At 41.5% G+C, this 21,856-nt stretch overlaps 1 protein-coding gene across 2 annotated transcripts in view; it reads right to left on the bottom strand.

Moving 5' to 3' along the window:
* LOC121536781 (mitogen-activated protein kinase kinase kinase 20-like) overlaps positions 1-21,856 on the bottom strand; it is a 59,605-nt gene that overhangs the window by 25,915 nt on the left and 11,834 nt on the right. For both annotated transcript variants that reach the window (XM_041844322.1, XM_041844323.1), the window contains exons 4-7: positions 7,657-7,758; positions 7,187-7,252; positions 5,518-5,546; positions 5,254-5,391 (exon numbers count right to left, since the gene is read on the bottom strand). In XM_041844322.1, the coding sequence (XP_041700256.1) occupies positions 5,254-5,391; positions 5,518-5,546; positions 7,187-7,252; positions 7,657-7,758 (335 nt within the window). The remainder of the gene's footprint in view (positions 1-5,253; positions 5,392-5,517; positions 5,547-7,186; positions 7,253-7,656; positions 7,759-21,856) is intronic.

The raw sequence follows: 21,856 nt of genomic DNA, 5'->3' as shown, positions 1-21,856 counted from the left end.
CATGACTGACCCACCGCCAAACCGGTCATGCTGGAGGATGTTGCAGGCAGCAGAACGTTCTCCACGGGCGTCTCCAGACTCTGTCACGTCTGTCACATGTGCTCAGTGTGAACCTGCTTTCATCTGTGAAGAGCACAGGGCGCCAGTGGCGAATTTGCCAATCTTGGTGTTCTCTGGCAAATGCCAACGTCCTGCACGGTGTTGGGCTGTAAGCACAACCCCCCACCTGTGGACGTCGGGCCCTCATACCACCCTCATGGAGTCTGTTTCTGACCGTTTGAGCAGACACATGCACATTTGTGGCCTGCTGGAGGTCATTTTGCAGGGCTCTGGCAGTGCTCCTCCTGCTCCTCCTTGCACAAAGGCGGAGGTAGCAGTCCTGCTGCTGGGTTGTTGCCCTCCTACGGCTTCCTCCACGTCTCCTGATGTACTGGCCTGTCTCCTGGTAGTGCCTCCATGCTCTGGACACTACGCTGACAGACACAGCAAACCTTCTTGCCACAGCTCGCATTGATGTGCCATCCTGGATGAGCTGCACTACCTGAGCCACTTGTGTGGGTTGTAGACTCCGTCTCATGCTACCACTAGAGTGAAAGCACCGCCAACATTCAAAAGTGACCAAAACATCAGCCAGGAAGCATAGGAACTGAGAAGTGGTCTGTGGTCACCACCTGCAAAACCAGTCCTTTATTGGGGGTGTCTTGCTAATTGCCTATAATTTCCACCTGTTGTCTATTCCATTTGCACAACAGCATGTGACATTTATTGTCAATCAGTGTTGCTTCCTAAGTGGACAGTTTGATTTCACAGAAGTGTGATTCACTTGAGTTACATTGTGTTGTTTAAGTGTTCCCTTTATTTTTTTGAGCAGTGTATTTTCAATAAAATTCACGAGTTGATTTAAAACCTATGTTTAACCCTTTATCATGGTTGGTGTCTTGACAGATTTGTTTAAAATCGTGCGACTTAAAACATAACTTTTCTGTCCTTGCATTTATGGCAGTGTAAGTTGTTGTTATATCATATATTAATCAGTTAAGCTCTCGGACAGTTTTTTGTATAGAGATCTCAGAAATGCAGTGTAACTACATAACATTTCGTGTCTCCTTATTTTATGGGGTGAAAACAGTTTTCATGGGCACACAAATCCAAATGCATTGCAAAATCGAATGCGTCTAACCGAAAGTCACCTTAACTTAATACTTAAAACCTAAATCTATACTGTTATTAACGTGGTTCTTCAATAATTATGCATAATACATGTTGGATGTGCATTTGGTGTCCAGCTGAATAGTTATGCCTTGATATTTCCACATATCATCATCTGACCCAGGAAGGAATTTTCTGAATGACAGTCAAGTGGCGAACAGCTGTTGTGATAGGCTGTTGTTGCATCACATGCGCAAAGTGCTGGAAAAAAATGTGTTTGCGAGGAATGTCCAGAATATTTTTGTGTCTCATTCTTTACATTTACATTTTAGTCATTTAGCAGACGCTCTTATCCAGCCACTCGGGAGTACACCCTATTTATAATGACAACAAATGACTGTACATAGCCTTGTGGGCTTATTCACAATATAATCTGGTAATGAAATAACATCACAAATACATTTTGTTTTCCATGTTAGACCTGCATTTTTAAATGATACGAGGACTACTTGAACTTGAATTTGGAGCTCAATAATTCAAGTAGGCTACTGGAATAGGCCTACCTTGAAAATCAGACATTTCCTCAATTTGGTGCTTGAAAAGTTTTTCTAATTATTGTAGGCAATTTATAAGTTTCCTACTCCCTTATCATTATCTGTGATTTCATTTTTGATCAATTTTTGTGAGAGATGTGGACACTTTCGTTTGTTTCCCGCCATTTCAATTGAAGGGCGTTGCGCTACTCTGTTGCGGTAAAACCACGTGCGGTTATTATGAGGACGACATCTAATGTTGGCTTCAACTTGTCTTTCCATACAAATCCTTCCATTCAAAAATGAACCTGTTTTTTGGTCACTTTCTCATTATAAAAACAGCGATGGTGAGATTCAAATGGTGAGATTAATGCTACCGCTATTCATGGCTTTATTATGTGTGCCTGCATCGACCACACAGGCTACAGAAAAATCACCATGCATGCATCCAATCTATTTAGTCAGGCAATGTCCACATTATTCTCACATATTTTAGAATACCAATGCATTGACAAGGCCTAAAAAAAATCATTATTCTTAAAGTGGTAATGGCCTACTTTTTTGACACTTTTGGGGGGAGGGGGGGGTTCTATATCAGGCCCATATGTACAATTATATAAATTATACAATTGTATAACATTGAGATCCTTGAAATACAATTAAGTGCTTGAAAAAGTCCCTGAAAGTCTTAGAATTTGACTTGCCAATGTCTGTATGAACCCTGCTTAAATGATGTATAGTCCTAGGCCTATGCTGTTGAATAGGTGGAGTTATGGGCCTATTTGCATAAATTCACTTTTATTCCTCTAAGTGCACATGTGGAACTGCATGAAAGTCCTTTTTATTTTTGTTTCAAACCATTTTGAAATGTTGATCCAATGTCACACATTGGCCCCATTATTTATAGAAAGACTCATCTACACCACAGACTGCATGGTGTGGTCAGTCTTCCACTGAACTGAGATACAACACAGACTAAGACTTTAGTTATACATTAGTTACCATATTAGGAGAGCAAAAAACCTTGAATGAAGGGCAAAATGCAAATCATACAAATCACTACACATACAGTGGGGAAAATAAGTATTTAGTCAGCCACCAATTGTGCAAGTTCTCCCACTTAAAAAGATGAGAGAGGCCTGTAATTTTCATCATAGGTACACGTCAACTATGACAGACAAATTGAGAAAAAAAAATCCAGAAAATCACATTGTAGGATTTTTAATGAATTTATTTGCAAATTATGGTGGAAAATAAGTATTTGGTCACCTACAAACAAGCAAGATTTCTGGCTCTCACAGACCTGTAACTTCTTCTTTAAGAGGCTCCTCTGTCCTCCACTCATTACCTGTATTAATGGCACCTGTTTGAACTTGTTATCAGTATAAAAGACACCTGTCCACAACCTCAAACAGTCACACTCCAAACTCCACTATGGCCAAGACCAAAGAGCTGTCAAAGGACACCAGAAACTAAATTGTAGACCTGCACCAGGCTGGGAAGACTGAATCTGCAATAGGTAAGCAGCTTGGTTTGAAGAAATCAACTGTGGGAGCAATTATTAGGAAATGGAAGACATACAAGACCACTGATAATCTCCCTCGATCTGGGGCTCCACGCAAGATCTCACCCCGTGGGGTCAAAATGATCACAAGAACGGTGAGCAAAAATCCCAGAACCACATGGGGGGACCTAGTGAATGACCTGCAGAGAGCTGGGACCAAAGTAACAAAGCCTACCATCAGTAACACACTACGCCGCCAGGGACTCAAATCCTGCAGTGCCAGACGTGTCCCCCTGCTTAAGCCAGTACATGTCCAGGCCCGTCTGAAGTTTGCTAGAGTGCATTTGGATGATCCAGAAGAGGATTGGGAGAATGTCATATGGTCAGATGAAACCAAAATATAACTTTTTGGTAAAAACTCAACTCGTCGTGTTTGGAGGACAAAGAATGCTGAGTTGCATCCAAAGAACACCATACCTACTGTGAAGCATGGGGGTGGAAATATCATGCTTTGGGGCTGTTTTTCTGCAAAGGGACCAGGATGACTGATCCGTGTAAAGGAAAGAATTAATGGGGCCATGTATCGTGAGATTTTGAGTGAAAACCTCCTTCCATCAGCAAGGGCATTGAAGATGAAACGTGGCTGGGTCTTTCAGCATGACAATGATCCCAAACACACCGCCCGGGCAACGAAGGAGTGGCTTCGTAAGAAGCATTTCAAGGTCCTGGAGTGGCCTAGCCAGTCTCCAGATCTCAACCCCATAGAAAATCTTTGGAGGGAGTTGAAAGTCTGTGTTGCCCAGCGACAGCCCCAAAACATCACTGCTCTAGAGGAAATCTGCATGGAGGAATGGGCCAAAATACCAGCAACAGTGTGTGAAAACCTTGTGAAGACTTACAGAAAACATTTGACCTGTGTCATTGCCAACAAAGGGTATATAACAAAGTATTGAGAAACGTTTGTTATTGACCAAATACTTATTTTCCACCATAATTTGCAAATACATTTATTAAAAATCCTACAATGTGATTTTCTGGATTTTTTTTCCTCATTTTGTCTGTCATAGTTGACGTGTACCTATGATGAAAATTACAGGCCTCTCTCATCTTTTTAAGTGGGAGAACTTGCACAATTGATGGCTGACTAAATACTTTTTTCCCCCACTGTAATACACATTTATACCAATACAGTAAATTACATTGTGTGTGGTAAATAAACCCCAGTGTAAGTGGATTGCGATAGAGAACAGTGTGTTGACCCAGACGCTGGCTGGCCTGACCTCAGGCCCTGCTCTGTTTGTTCACTGACTCTTTATGGCACTCAGGAGTCAGGCCCTTGATTGGCTGGGTGACTCAGAGCGTCCCCTATATACTCTGTCACTCTACACTCCACACCTTCTCCGTCACCATGCAGGAATATAGCCGAGCAGTCACACACGCAGACAGGCAGATACACAAACAGTCACGCACGGCCATGCACAGACACATGGATGCACACACACACGCCATACGCATGCACACACACACACTGAAATATGCCCAGGCTTCAAACTCTCTCTCTACTCAGGGATGACAGATTCCATCTTCTAATGGTGATAGAAATGTGGCAGAAAACGTATGGAATTGCTGCTAGCACTTCTACAAAGGTCAATAATGCCGCTCACGACTACTTTTCCAGAGGCAGTAATGAATGCATGAAAATGTCATCTCTGAAAGTCTGTTCTTTCAAGTGCTAGGTACTGGTTGATTGACAGTTTACTTTCTCAGCCATGCAGTAGCAACAGCGACATTAGAGCTATTTCTTAACCATACTTGTTCTTTGGCTTCCTCTACAAACTAAGCAACTTCCTTACCAAGCTGGTTCAGTCCCTAGTCAAACAAGTTTCTCTCTGATGGTTTCTGTACTTAGTAAATAAAAGTCTATGTATGAGCCGATACTTATGAACATCCCAAGCAGATTGTCTTGCAGAATCAGCTTGAGAAAAATAGCCCATTCTCAGTAACTATTGGATTGAGTATCAACAGCTGATCTGTGGTCAGTGTGTGTCCTATGTGTTGGTCACTCACCACGCCGTAGGAATAGGTGTCACAGGTCTCAGACACTGGCAGGCTCTGGATGACCTCCGGGGCCATCCAGGGGAACGTGCCCACCAGGGACATGTGTGTGGTGTGGGAGTGGAACCGGGACGCCCCAAAATCACAGATCTACACAGGGAAACAGGTACTGGTGAAGGCCCGGGATTTAGCAAGGGTTGGGATAAAAAGGATTTGGGTGAAACCAGTATGCAAACGTAAGATCCCATGCATTCAGGAATGTGCAAACAAATGTACCTTAAGAACTTTGTCTGCCGTCACAACCACTGCAATAGAAAACATGTTTTTCAAGTCTGGAAAACTATGTATATTCAGTTTTCTTCTAATTCAGCTTTAGTAATATTTGCCTCTGGCTATATACAGTGGGGAGAACAAGTATTTGATACACTGCCGATTTTGCAGGTTTTCCTACTTACAAAGCATGTAGAGGTCTGTAATTTTTATCATAGGTACACTTCAACTGTGAGAGACGGAATCTAAAACAAAAATCCAGAAAATCACATTGTATGATTTTTAAGTAATTAATTTGCATTTTATTGCATGACATAAGTATTTGATACATCAGAAAAGCAGAACTTAATATTTGGTACAGAAACCTTCGTTTGCAATTACAGAGATCATACGTTTCCTGTAGGTCTTGACCAGGTTTGCACACACTGCAGCAGGGATTTTGGCCCACTCCTCCATACAGACCTTCTCCAGATCCTTCAGGTTTCGGGGGCTGTCGCTGGGCAATACGGATTTTCAGCTCCCTCCAAAGATTTTCTATTGGGTTCAGGTCTGGAGACTGGCTAGGCCACTCCAGGACCTTGAGATGCTTCTTATGGAGCCACTCCTTAGTTGCCCTGGCTGTGTGTTTCGGGTCGTTGTCATGCTGGAAGACCCAGCCACGACCCATCTTCAATGCTCTTACTGAGGGAAGGAGGTTGTTGGCTAAGATCTCGTGATACATGGCCCCATCCATCCTCCCCTCAATACGGTGCAGTCGTCCTGTCCCCTTTGCAAAAAGCATCCCCAAAGAATGATGTTTCCACCTCCATTCTTCACGGTTGGGATGGTGTTCTTGGGGTTGTACTCATCCTTCTTCTTCCTCCAAACACTACGAGTGGAGTTTAGACCAAAAAGCTCTATTTTTGTCTCATCAGACCACATGACCTTCTCCCATTCCCAGCTCTCTTCAGGTCATTGACCAGGTCCTGCCGTGTAGTTCTGGGCTGATCCCTCACCTTCCTCATGATCATTGATGCCCCACGAGGTGAGATCTTGCATGGAGCCCCAGACCGAGGGTGATTGACCGTCATCTTGAACTTCTTCCATTTTCTAATAATTGCGCCAACAGTTGTTGCCTTCTCACCAAGCTGCTTGCCTATTGTCCTGTAGCCCATCCCAGCCTTGTGCAGGTCTACAATTTTATCCCTGATGTCCTTACACAGCTCTCTGGTCTTGGACATTGTGGAGAGGTTGGAGTCTGTTTGATTGAGTGTGTGGACAGGTGTCTTTTATACAGGTAACGAGTTCAAACAGGTGCAGTTAATACAGGTAATGAGTGGAGAACAGGAGGGCTTCTTAAAGAAAAACTAACAGGTCTGTGAGAGCCGGAATTCTTACTGGTTGGTAGGTGATCAAATACTTGTCATGCAATAAAATGCTAATTAATTACTTAAAAATCATACAATGTGATTTTCTGGATTTTTGTTTTAGATTCCGTCTCTCACAGTTGAAGTGTACCTATGATACAAATTACAGACCTCTACATGCTTTGTAAGTAGGAAAACCTGCAAAATCGGCAGTGTATCAAATACTTGTTCTCCCCACTGTACGTAAACCGTTAGAACAGAGGTGTCTTTTGTATAGACTCAGACACCTAACAGAAGGCTAGATCATGCAGATTAATCTGAAATTTTACCATTCCTGGACTTCAGGTCTCTGTGGATAACCTTGACTGGGGCCTCTGAGTGTAAATAGTGCATGCCTGATGGGGAAATAAAGCACATTTCCTCTGACCGATCAATGGGCAACCTGGCTGATATAAACAAGTCTGTGTTCATCTGCCTCATCCATGCCTTCCTCACAATGCCCATTACTTATGTAGACTAGGGACACAGATTAATCACATGTAGGCCTACATGTTTTGACTTCACTTGTTCTCAATGAGACCGTATTCTTAGAAACATATGCCTAGAATAACAATGAGTTGGAATAGACCATGAGCGGGCATATCTGAAATATATTCTACTGCTGAGTTGCTAATGAGCTAAAACAAATGTGGAATCTCAGTCAGTGTTTTAGTTTAGTCAAATGGCTATGCAAAAATTCCACAACAAGATGTACCATTGCCTGGTTTAAAGGAGCTAAAACAATGAATGATCACTGTACCTTTGGCAATCTCCATGGCCCAAGTCATAACCTGTCCCAGGTCCATCTCCTCACTCTCTGCACTGGACAGGTAGTCATACAGGGACCCTCCACCGGCATAATCTGTGAGGAAAACACATACCGTTATAAGACTCCCAAAGTAGCATGTACATTGCTCTGCACTATCAAATATGTCTTTATACTTTAGTTAAAGGTCCAATGCAGCCATTTTTATCTCAATATCAAGTCATTTCTGGGTAACAATTAAGTACCTTACTGTGATTGTTTTCAATTAAAATGGTCAAAAAGAAACAAAAATAGCTTCTTAGCAAAGAGCAATTACTGAAGCAAGAATTTTGCTAGCACTGTCTGGGAGTGGTCTAGCTGTTATTGGCAGAGAGGGTTGGAACTCGCTTTCTTATTGGTCTGGTGATGTCCCCAGGCAGGCCAAAACTCCATCCCACCAAAACAGGCTGAAATTTCAGGCAGTCTTTTCAAACAGCTCTTATATACTGACCAAACCAGCCGCGTTGCGTGTGTGAGCGTTGCAAAATAAATGTACACATACATGTTATTCAATCATTTCATCCAAACTGCTCGCACGCGTCAACAGGTGTCTGCGTAGCCAGGCGCTAAAACATAACTTGGTTCTATTTTAGATGCTTGACATGCTGCAAGTCCCGCCTCTCCCATCTACTCATTGGTTTTTACGAAAGATGAACGAGGTCCACACTTCAGTCCAGTTTGTGGAGCAATGCACCTTAAAGTTGGTTGCCATCCACCATATAAACTGAACAAAAATATGAACACAGTTACAGTTCATATAAGGAAATCAGTAAATTGAAATAAATTCATTAGGCCCTAATCTATGGATTTCATATGACTGGGAATACAGATATGCATCTGTTGGTCACAGATACCTTTAAAAAAAAAGGTAGGGGCGAGGATCAGAAAACCAGTCAGTATCTGGTGTGACCATGCCGCATGTAGCGCGACACATCTCCTTCGCATAAAGTTAATCAGGCTGTTGATTGTGGCCTGTGGAATGTTGTCCCACTCCTCTTCAATGGCTGTGCGAAGTTGCTGGATGTTGGCAGGAACTGGAACACGCTGTCGTACACGTCAATCCAGAGCATCTCAAACATGCTCAATGGGTGACATGTCTGGTGAGTATGCTGGCTATGGAAGAACTGGGACATTTTCAGCTTCTGGGAATCCTTGCGACATGGGGCTATGCATTATCATGCTGAAACATGAGGTGATGGCGGCGGATGAGTGGCACGACAATGGGCCTCAGGATATCGTCACGGTATCTCTGTGCATTCAAATTGCCATTGATAAAATGCTATTCTGTTCATTGTGCGTAGCTTATGCCTGCCCATAACATAACCCCACTGCCTCCATGGGGCACTCTGTTCACAACGTTGACATCATCAAACCGCTCGGCCACCCAACACCATCTGCCCATACAGTTGAAACCGGGATTCATCCGTGAAGAGCACACTTCTCCAATGTGCCAATGGCCTCCCGCAGGTGAAGAAGCCGGATGTGGAGGTCCTGGGCTGGCGTGGTTACACGCGGTCTGCGGTTGTGAGGCCAGTTGGACGTACTGCCAAATTCTCTAAAACGACGTTGGAGGCGGCTTATGGTAGAGAAATGAACATTCAATTCTCTGGCAACAGTTCTGGTGGACATTCCTGCAGTCATCATGCCAATCCCTCAAAACTTGAGACATTTGTGGCATTGTGTTGTGTGACAAACTGCACATTTTAGAGTGACCTTTTATTGTCCCCAGCACAAGGTGCACCTGTGTAATGATCATGCTGTTTAATCAGCTTCTTGATATGCCACACCTGCCAGGTGGATTATCTTGGCAAAGGAGAAATGCTCACTAACAGGGGTGTAAACAAATTTGTGCACAACATTTAAGAGAAATAAGCTTTTTGAGCATATGAAACATTTCTGGGATCTTTTATTTCATGAAACATGGGACCAACACTTTACATGTTGCGTTTATATTTTTGTTCAGTATATATTTATTTGATTGTTTATACTGTACGCTATACACAGTGCCTTCAGAAAGTATTCACACTCCTTAACTTTTTCCACATTTTGCTGTGTTACAGCCTGAATAAAAATAAATAAAAAATGGAGATGTATTGTCACGGGCCTACACACAATACCCCATAATGTCAAAGTGGAATTACGTTTTTTCGAAAATTAATGAAAAATGAAAAGCTGAAATGTCTTGAGTTAATAAGTATTCAACCCCTTTGATACGGCAAGCCTAAATAAGTTCAGGAGTAAAAATGTGCTTAACAAGTCACATAATAAGTTGCATGGAGAGGAAGGAAACCGCTCAGAGATTTTACCATTAGGCCAATGGTGACTTTAAAACAGTTACAGAGTTGAATGGCTGTGATAGGAGAAAACTGAGGATGGATCAAAGACATTGTAGGTACTCCGCAATACTAACCTAATTGACAGAGTGAAAAGACGGAAGCCTGTACAGAATACAAATATTCCAAAACATGCATCCTGTTTGCAACAAGGCACCAAAGTAATACTGCAAAAAATGTGGCAAAGCAATTCACTTTCTGTCCTGAATACAAAGTGAAATGTTGATGGCAAATCCAATACAACACATTACTGAGTCCCATTCTCCGCATTTTCAAGCATAGTGGTGGGTGCATCATGTTATGGGTATGCTTGTAATCGTTAAGGACTGGGGAGTTTTTCAGGTTAAAAAATAAACGGAATGGAGCTAAGCACAGGCACTACAGCTCTTAGAGACTTACCCAGAAAGACTCACAGCTGTAATCGCTGCCAAAGGTGCTTCTACAAAGTATTGACTCAGGGGTGTGAATACTTATGTAAATTAGATATTTCTGTATTGCATTTTCAATACATTTGCAAGAAAATCTAAAAACATGTTATTGGGTATTGTGTAAAAATCACAACAAAATGTAGAATAAGTCAAGGAGTATGAATACTTTCTTAAGGTACTGTACATAGTCTTAGCAAGCTTTTTGGCAGCAAGTTAGGCCTACTATAATATTTAGCTACCTACGTTAGCTTAGCTAGCTAGCTAGCTAGCTACCGGTCTCAGCCTGCTGGTTTCCTAAGTGACAGTGGCTGAAAAAGCAAGTGTAGGCAATAGAAAAATGCCCATAAAACCAGCTCTAGCTTAGTTTAGAAGAAAGACTGATGTTTATTTTCTACAGGAAAATTACTTTTTATGCACACGTAGTGTACAGCAGCTGCCATTACTGCAGCAGCGAAAAACCGGAAACAGTCATTCCCAGAAAGTCCCCTGCAATTTCACCCCCCTTTGTGCAAGAGAAAGGCCTATACAGGCAGGCACTTGCTAGCTAGCTAATCATAGGATGTAGCCAGCTTGCTTTCAATAATGTTAAACTCGAACTGGCTAGGTAACGTTTATTTAAACTCAGACAAACATATAATAACTAACCGGGATTTGCAAGTTAGTTAGCTAGCTAGCATTCGGGGGCTTCGTTTGCTAAAAAATAAATGACGGATGGTACTTATCTACTACAAATATAGCTATGGCTCTGGCAGCATATAGCAAAATGTATCAACAAGCATTCACCAACGTACACAGCTGGTTGCATAGTAACAGTGTCAGCGTCACCAGCCTGAATCTATTCTGTAGTTGTAGTCCCTCTATTAGCGTATAAATTACTTCCAAACTAGAGAAAGTTATTTTTCTCGCTATATGTTTATTGAATGAACAGGCTAAGTAAAAAACCTGGTGGATTTGTTGTTCAGCAGTGTCGTAGGAACCCCCCTACTATATCAGGAATTGTGACAGAAGGCTGAGGCAGTGGCCAGATATCAGTCCCGCTTCAAAGTAATGGAGGACACTTGAATCAGGTTTGTCACATTTGATCTGGTCAATGGTCAAAATACTATGTCCTGGAATTCACCTAACCACCTGTGTCTTGTATGTTGTAAGGAGGGGCCCCATTCCACTGTGCCAATGCCCTACTCCTGAGCCCGAGTGAGTAATGCCATCCAGTCAGTGCCATGCTGGCACGTGTCCCTTGTGAATTAGCTGTGAATCAGTATCTCTGATTGGCTATGTTCAACAGTGTATTTACTGTTGGCTTCCATGACTGTACGGTGACAGTCTTTCTCTCTCTCGCTCCCTCCCTCTGTGATATAGGAGCTGGGTCGGATATAGGAGCTGAAGTCGGGCTCCTTCATGACCAGTATCTGTGATGAGAGGGGCCTGGAGCTGATCTACGCTGCCATGCTCATGTGTATTCTTCAAACATGTCTTATACGGGACACCATACAGGAAGGTATAATATTTGCACATTGTTATTTTATCAGAACACTGCTTCTAAAGTATTATGTGAAGTATGCTTTTTTCTACATGGAACTGTTACACCTGAAAGATATCAAAACAATTTGTTTAGAATATCTACATTAGTTCAGCAATTGCACTCTTATATTACTCTGTAGGATACTGACTAGAGATGGGGGGGGAAATTCGATACAGATACAGTGCCTTCAGAAAGTATTCATACCCCTTGATTTATTCCACATTTTGTTGTGTTACAACCTGAATTCAAAATGGATTAAATATATTTTTTTCTCACCCATCTACACACATCACCCCATAATGACAAAGTGAAAACATGTTTTTAGAAATGTTTGCAATTGTTTTGAACATGAAATACAGAAATATCTAATTTACTTAAGTATTCACACCCATGTTAGAATCCCCTTTCTTTCTGGGTAAATCTCTAAGAACTTTGCACACCTAGATTGTACAATATTTGAACTTTATTCTTTTTTAAATTCTTCAAGCTCTGTCAAGTTGGTTGCTAGTCATTTTCAAGTCTTGCCATAGATTTTTTTGCCATAGATTTTTTTTTAAAAGTCCAAACTGTAACTAGGCCACTCAGGAAAATTAAATGTTGTCTTGGTAAGCAACTCCAGTGTATATTTGGCCTTCTGTTTTAGGTTATTGTCCTGCTGAAAGGTGAATTTGTCTCCCGGTGTCTGTTGGAAAGCAGACTGAACCAGGTTTTCCTCTAGGATTTTGCCTGTGCTTAGCTCTAATCCGTTTATTTTTATCCCAAAAAACTCCATAGTCCTTGCTAAAGACAAGCATACCCATAACATGATGGAGCCACCACCATGCTTGAAAATATGAAGAGTGGTACTCAGTGATGTGTTGTGTTGGATTTGCCCCAAACATAACACTTTGTATTCAGGACATAAAGTTACATTCTTTCAGTTTTACTTTAGTACCTTGTTGCAAACAGGATGCATGTTTTGGAATAGTTTTATTCTGTACAGGCTTCCTTCTTTTCACTCTGTCATTTAGGTTAGTATTTTTGAGTAACTACAATGTTGTTGATCCATCCTCAGTTTTCTCCTATCACATCCTTAAACTCTGTAACTGTTTTAGTCACCATTGGCCTCATTGTGTAATCCTTGAGTGGTTTCTTCCTCTCCGGCAACTGAGTTAGGAAGGACGGCTGTATCTTTGTAGTGACTGAGTGTATTGATACACCATCCAAAGTGTAATTAATAACTTCACCAACTCAAAGGGATATTCAATGTCTGCTTTTTTTTACCCATTTACCAATAGGTGCCCTTCTATGCGAGGCATTGGAAAACCTCCCTGATCTTTGTGGTTGAATCTGTGTTAGAAATTCACTGTTCGACTGAGGGACCTTACAGATAATTGTATGTGTGGGGTACAGAGATGAGGTAGTCATTCAAAAATCATGTTAAACACTATTATTGCACACAGAGTGAGTCCATGCAACTTAATATGTAATTTGTTAAGCACATTTTTACTCTTGAACTTATTTAGGCTTGCCATAACAAAGGGGTTGAATACTTAATGACTCAAGACATTTCAGCTTTTCATTTTTTATTAATTTGTAAACATTTCTAAGAACATAATACCACTTTGACATTATGGGGTATTGTGTGTAGGCCAGTGACACAAAATCTCAATTTGATACATTTGTCATTCAGGCTGTAACACAACAAAATGTGGAAACAGTAAAGGGGTGTGATACTTTCTGAAGGCACTGTACATATCGGGATATTATTTTTGACGATATATCGTATCGTTTTGACAATATCGCAATATAATTTTTCCGCTAGTTGCCTGTACCTGCAGCAAAACTCCAGTATTTTTCCTTCATAGCTTGTTCTCCATCTTCTTTTTAAATAGAGATCAAAACTTGTTTTCTCATGGCTCTCTCTTGTCCCTCTGTAGCAGACATATGGTGAGCAATATGTTTGGTATAAAAATAAATAAAGGGAGTTTATGTGACTTGTTTCAGGAAACTAGGCGTATGTCGCACGTCACTACTTCACAGGAGAGCCATTTGAAGGTAAACTTTTTTTTAAAATCAAAATGCGTTTTTGGGCAGAAATGCCTTCTGGAACGTGAACTTTCATGTGACTTAATAACAAACTTGTATGCCATCTATAAATACAAATAAAATTGCTAAATTACGAGCCTAGTTGGTTTAGCCAAAGAAAAAGACAGCAACCTTCCCGCTAGCCATGATTGGCTGAGATAATGAGTGGGCTGGACATGCCAAGAGATGAGTTCGGATTGGTCTGCCATGTAGCGTGCTTCTGTCTATTTGAGCTGGTCTGTATGTGTAGGTAATCCTTTCTAACGCAGCTTTTTATGAAAGATATCGCGTAGTAGAACTGCATAAGTGTTGCTCTCCACTTTCTGGAGGACCGAGTTTTGAAATCAGTGGAATTAGAGTATGATAGCTAAGGAGATGGAGAAAAAACCTGTCTCTGGATTACATGTAAGGGCAACCATGACAGAGACAGAGAGAGAGAAGCGTCCATCCATGTATACCGGTAAGATAGTCTAGCTAGCTACATTTTCAGATATTACACGTTTCTAATTTAGTCAGAAAGTAATTTTCATTTCAAGTTAAAGTGTACTGTTAGCTAGCTAGCTAACATTAGCTGGCTGGCTCGCTAGCTAACGTTACGTGTATGATCTGTGTAGTAATATTATTCGTATCTCAGAGCCATTTGCTTTGCTAGTTATAGCCTAATGTTAGCTAGCTAACATTGAACCTGGTTGGTTATCTACCTGCAGATTCATGCAGGGTAGTAACGTCATGAGTTGGGATTATGGTTAATTGTTTAGCTAGCTAGCTAGCTACATGTCTTAACAAAAGACTCCACTATGCAAGTATCCATTTCAATAGAATGTTCATGATGTCACTGCAACAACTGTTGACAGACGTAGCTGGTAAATTCGCTCTGGCTATCTACTCCGATTTCAGAGCACTCTCGTCTGAGTGTGCCAGAGCACAGAACAACTGACGAATGTACGAACGCTCAACACCTGTTGAATATGGCCGGTGTCAGTAAACGTTGGCAAAAAAATGTAATTAAATTGTTGCCAGCAGCACAGCTGCAGTCACCAATGCTCTGAATAACATAAAAACAGCCTAACCAGCTCTGCTAGGGCGAGTAAAATGGTCAGAGTGAGCTGTTCTCTCATTTGTGTCTGGAAGTAGCTAGCAAGCTAGACAACGTGCTTAGCTTGGGTGCTTGACTGCTGTTGTTAGGACAGAACGCTCGGATCAACCCTTAAAGAAATGGGTGGGGCTAAAGCTTAAGAGGGTGTGAATGATGATGAATGGGTGTAGACAAAGAAGAGCTCTCCAGTAGGTAACCAAAACATTCAAAGGCCATTTTCTCAAAAGTGAGGTTACAAGTTTATCAACTTTCAAAGCAGAATTACATTCCCATTGTTCCTCAACTGTAGTGTATGATATACCATTTTCTAGTCTCTACTTTTATCCAATGTAAAAAAACACAATTTCAAATTTTGCTACATAAGACCGAATCGAGCCGGTCGGTCACATACAGTGGGGAGAACAAGTATTTGATACACTGCCAATTTTTCAGGTTTTCCTACTTACAAAGCATGTAGAGGTCTGTAATTTTTATCATAGGTACACTTCAACTGTGAGATACGGAATCTAAAACAAAGATCCAGAAAATCACATTGTATGATTTTTAAGTAATTAATTTGCATTTTATTGCATGACATAAGTATTTGATCACCTACCAACCAGTAAGAATTCTGGCTCTCACAGACCTGTTCGTTTTTCTTTAAGAAGCCCTCCTGTTCTCCACTCATTACCTGTATTAACTGCACCTGTTTGAACTCGTTACCTGTATAAAAGACACCTGTCCACACACTCAATCAAACAGACTCCAACCTCTCCACAATGGCCAAGACCAGAGAGCTGTGTAAGGACATCAGGGATAAAATTGTAGACCTGCACAAGGCTGGGATGGACTACAGGACAATAGGCAAGCAGCTTGGTGAGAAGGCAACAACTGTTGGCGCAATTATTAGAAAATGGAAGAAGTTCAAGATGACGGTCAATCACCCTTGGTCTGGGGCTCCATGCAAGATCTCACCTCGTGGGGCATCAATGATCATGAGGAAGGTGAGGGATCAGCCCAGAACTACACGGCAGGACCTGGTCAATGACCTGAAGAGAGCTGGGACCACAGTCTCAAAGAAAACCATTAGTAACACACTACGCCGTCATGGCTTAAAATCCTGCAGCGCACGCAAGGTCCCCCTGCTCAAGCCAGCGCATGTCCAGGCCCGTCTGAAGTTTGCCAATGACCATCTGGATGATCCAGAGGAGGAATGGGAGAAGGTCATGTGGTCTGATGAGACAAAAATAGAGCTTTTTGGTCTAAACTCCACTCGCCGTGTTTGGAGGAAGAAGAAGGATGAGTACAACCCCAAGAACACCATCCCAACCGTGAAGAATGGAGGTGGAAACATCATTCTTTGGGGATGCTTTTCTGCAAAGGGGACAGGACGACTGCACCGTATTGAGGGGAGGATGGATGGGGCCATGTATCGCGAGATCTTGGCCAACAACCTCCTTCCCTCAGTAAGAGCATTGAAGATGGGTCGTGGCTGGGTCTTCCAGCATGACAACGACCCGAAACACACAGCCAGGACAACTAAGGAGTGGCTCCGTAAGAAGCATCTCAAGGTCCTGGAGTGGCCTAGCCAGTCTCCAGACCTGAACCCAATAGAAAATCTTTGGAGGGAGCTGAAAGTCTGTATTGCCCAGCGACAGCCCCGAAACCTGAAGGATCTGGGTCCAGGTGGAGGATGGAGGAGTGGGCCAAAATCCCTGCTGCAGTGTGTGCAAACCTGGTCAAGACCTACAGGAAACGTATGATCTCTGTAATTGCAAACAAAGGTTTCTGTACCAAATATTAAGTTCTGCTTTATCAAATACTTATGTCATGCAATAAAATGCAAATTAATTACTTAAAAATCATACAATGTGATTTTCTGGATTTTTTTTTTAACCTATTACAAAAATGACAGACCTCTACCTGCTTTGTAAGTAGGAAAACCTGCAAAATCGCCAGTGTATCAAATACTTGTTCTCCCCACTGTATATATAGAGTGTGCGACTCTCTCTCTTTATTTATTTATTTATAACTTACAGTATCGAATCGCAATACATTTAGAATCATGAGAATCACAATACATCGTAAGGGCACCTAAGTATTGTGATAATATCGTATCGTGAGGTCCATGGCATGCTTTGAATTGGTCAGTAGCCTACAGAGTGGTATGAGAAGAGTGCCATCCTCCTGCATCTCACATATGCCTGTAGTTATTGAACTCTGCCTGCTGAAACCAAGTGTTGAGCCAAACTCTGTCATATCCAGGATGGAGTGTCATGCACTCCACCCCTCCGCCACCTGACTGCACCTGTCCATAACCTGCAATACATTACAGAGACGGAATGGATTTCATCACCCACTGGAGACTTGAAGACAGAACCTCACCCAGAGAGAGCTGTGCATGTCAGTGTGTGGTTAGATAGCCAAATCCTTAGATTTGGCCAAATAGACAAATAGAATGCCATTCTAGTGCTGGTTAGGCAGCTGAAGTTTACTCTACACAAACATATTTTTATTTGCTAGGTAAGTGTATGCATACTGTCTTTATAAGCACATCAATATGATAATTACATCATTAAATGTTTTGTCTTTGTAACAAGAACACAATCATCACATTGTTGTTGATAAATGTACGTACACTCAAGCTGGGCAATGATTGTGCAATGTCCACATGTAGCCTACACCTGTAGGGATATTAGTAGTTCTTGGATTTGTCCCCCGGGAAAGATCTAACAGCGGAAATAAGGTGAGACGAGAAGAGACAAAAATAGCCAGTTATAGAATATTGTGCTGTAGGACAGCTGAGCTGACTCAAGGCCGGGCATGCAACTCCCGGTTGATACCTTTCCCACAGTAACCTGTATTTACATGATGTGATGAAACGCTGGAACTAAGTTGAACGCTACTTTCGTAGCAAGGTGTTGTAGAATGAGTGTCTTATGAAACACATTCCAGACACTGGCTCTTGCTATCTTGCCATAACTGATTTGACAAGAGAAATATCAGCTAGATAGGACAAAAAAATATTGAATTTTTTAAACTTCAGTAAAAGTGCAGTAACTGCAGTTGACTGTGGTATTTTGGACGCAGTAATTGAAGAATAACTGCAGTGTACTGCAGTTGAACTGCAGTTATACTGCACTCTAACTGCAGTTACGCTGCAAAATTACTGCAGTAAAAAAAACGGTGTTCTTTTGGACGCAGTATTTGTAGCATACTGCAGTTATACTGCACTTTAACTGCAGTTATACTGCAGTGTACTGCAGTTATACTGCACTCTGACTGCAATCTTTTTTTGTAAGGGGATAGCCAGCTGCATTTATCACCAAGCTATGCTAGCTAGCTGCTGTCAGCTTGGTTAAACACAAGGTCAGCGCAGGTTTTAGCCTACACATAGAACTGAATTAGCTGACCATCTTGAGATGGCAAGTCAGTCAGGACGGGAGAAGTCCTCAACTTCGTTCTTATACAGTGGGGAAAAAATGTATTTAGTCAGCCACCAATTGTGCAAGTTCTCCCACTTAAAAAGATGAGAGAGGCCTGTAATATTCATCATAGGTACACGTCAACTATGACAGACAAATTGAGGGAAAATAATCCAGAAAATCACATTGTAGGATTTTTAATGAATTTATTTGCAAATTATGGTGGAAAATAAGTATTTGGTCACCTACAAACAAGCAAGATTTCTGGCTCTCACAGACCTGTAACTTCTTCTTTAAGAGGCTCCTCTGTCCTCCACTCGTTACCTGTATTAATGGCACCTGTTTGGACTTGTTATCAGTATAAAAGACACCTGTGCACAACCTCAAACAGTCACACTCCAAACTCCACTATGGCCAAGACCAAAGAGCTGTCAAAGGACACCAGAAACAAAATTGTAGACCTGCACCAGGCTGGGAAGACTGAATCTGCAATAGGTAAGCAGCTTGGTTTGAAGAAATCAACTGTGGGAGCAGTTATTAGGAAATGGAAGACATACAAGACCACTGATAATCTCCCTCGATCTGGGGCTCCACGCAAGATCTCACCCCGTGGGGTCAAAATGATCACAAGAACGGTGAGCAAAAATCCCAGAACCACACGGGGGACCTAGTGAATGACCTGCAGAGAGCTGGGACCAAAGTAACAAAGCCTACCATCAGTAACACACTACGCCGCCAGGAACTCAAATCCTGCAGTGCCAGACGTGTCCCCCTGCTTAAGCCAGTACATGTCCAGGCCCGTCTGAAGTTTGCTAGAGTGCATTTGGATGATCCAGAAGAGGATTGGGAGAATGTCATATGGTCAGATGAAACCAAAATATAACTTTTTGGTAAAAACTCAACTCGTCGTGTTTGGAGGACAAAGAATGCTGAGTTGCATCCAAAGAACACCATACCTACTGTGAAGCATGGGAGTGGAAACATCATGCTTTGGGGCTGTTTTTCTGCAATGGGACCAGGACGACTGATCCGTGTAAAGGAAATAATTAATGGGGCCATGTATCGTGAGATTTTGAGTGAAAACCTTCTTCCATCAGCAAGGGCATTGACGATGAAACGTGGCTGGGTCTTTCAGCATGACAATGATCCCAAACACACCGCCCGGGCAACGAAGGAGTGGCTTCGTAAGAAGCATTTCAAGGTCCTGGAGTGGCCTAGCCAGTCTCCAGATCTCAACCCCATAGAAAATCTTTGGAGGGAGTTGAAAGTCCGTGTTGCCCAGCGACAGCCCCAAAACATCACTGCTCTAGAGGAGATCTGCATGGAGGAATGGGCCAAAATACCAGCAACAGTGTGTGAAAACCTTGTGAAGACTTACAGAAAATACCCTTTGTTGTCATTGCCAACAAAGGGTATATAACAAAGTATTGAGAAACTTTTGTTATTGACCAAATACTTATTTTCCACCATAATTTGCAAATAAATTCATTAAAAATCCTACAATGTGATTTTCTGGATTTATTTTTCTCATTTTGTCTGTCATAGTTGACGTGTACCTATGATGAAAATTACAGGCCTCTCTCATCTTTTTAAGTGGGAGAACTTGCACAATTGGTGGCTGACTAAATACTTTTTTCCCCCACTGTAGCAAAGCTAGCTTAGCTTACCTCACTGTACTCACTACTGGCCTTGTTGTGATTGAATGGCAAAGACACACCCAAGAAACACCCACATCAGACCACACCCCCAAGACAACCCTTGTTTGCCTTCAGTCATAATAATAATAATAATAATATGCCATTTAGCATATGTCATGACCGCTAGCATTTTTTATAAACATTGATGGAAAACAAGGCCAAATCAGGAAGAGCAGTCGCCCTTTAAACTATCAACGTCAACATTTTATCCCTTTAAAACTATTTTGATATAATGTTCAAGAAGGATCAGACCCATCATATTACTCTAATGTATAGTTTCCCCAGACCAGTAGTGAAGGGAAACACACTAACATAACAACATAGAAGCATAATGTGGAAGTAGGATGTTTTGATAGTCCATGCAACACCTCCTTATAAAAAGGCCACAAGCACTGCCAATAAACATTGTTAAATCACTGAGATACTTCAGTACCGGGGAGACTGAGAGACAGACAGACACACAGCGCTCCAGTCGCTCCATGAACTATAGAGTGGCCTGGCCTGACAAAGACAGATGGCTAAAATTGACATTATCTGATACCAGCTAGACTAGTGGGAGTCTGATGTTTGCGCAACACAATTTCCTATCTCACCACAGATAATAGTGCAAACAAGAATCACGGTTGAGGGAAGGAACCAGGCCTGTACTTGTAATTAATAATATGAATGACCTGACCATATTATGCCCTAATATAAATCCAGGAAGGATGTAGGTTGTTGATCTAATCATTTACATTATGTGGTTTAGACACGAACACCAAGACCTCCTACAGATTTCATTGTGGTCTTAAGGGTAACTCTCAACCCCAATTTCAGCCTTTGCCCAACCCCTTTAAATAAAAAATAAAAAAATGCATTCAAGTGAGAATTGCTCATAAATATTCATTTTCAGTGTGGGTAAACGTAGTTGTACCTGATCCCAACACTTCTTCACTAAAGCATACTTACCATAAGTATTTCAGCAGAATTTGTGCATTTTAATTTGTGTGAAAAGACACATTTTTGTGCGACTTAACTCGTAGGAAAATACACAACTTTTTGTGTAGGAAAATACTTTTTTGGAGGGCAAACTTCAGAACAATCTTTTGAAAGTTATTAGAGCAATACATCATAAAATCTACTTTTCAAGAGAGACCTGGTCCAACAGCAGCAGGGGGAACAAAGTTTCAGACAAAACTACTTACATACACTAACACAACATTGAACAAAACTATAGACACACATACGTTACAACAATTACATATTACGTAAAGAAATATACTACAATAGTAGCCTAATGTTGTTTTTTTATTTATTAATGCCAAAACTGTTTTCTATGCTTGTTTTCGCTTAATACTTTGGGATACTAGTGCACTTGTAGTCAGAAAGGGCCTTTTTTCATAATGCATTTCATATTTTCTGGAACCTACATTACACCATTTTCTTTATAATGCATTTTATACAAGGCTTTGTCGAATTTTATGAGGGTTGGAAATTGCAGAATATTTTTAATTTTTTTGTGGTATCGATAAAGGTATTTGATTGGGGAACAGGGATACATTTTTGTCCAGTGAGAAATACTCAGTCTGAAGCCATTTGGCTATGGGTTTCACAGCTCTATAATAATGA

This window comes from Coregonus clupeaformis, chromosome 23 (genome assembly GCF_020615455.1).
Source record: "Coregonus clupeaformis isolate EN_2021a chromosome 23, ASM2061545v1, whole genome shotgun sequence".
Lineage (NCBI taxonomy): Eukaryota > Metazoa > Chordata > Actinopteri > Salmoniformes > Salmonidae > Coregonus > Coregonus clupeaformis.
The sequence above is the reverse complement of the archived record's forward strand: the minus strand, read 5'-3'. Positions and strand labels throughout refer to the sequence as shown.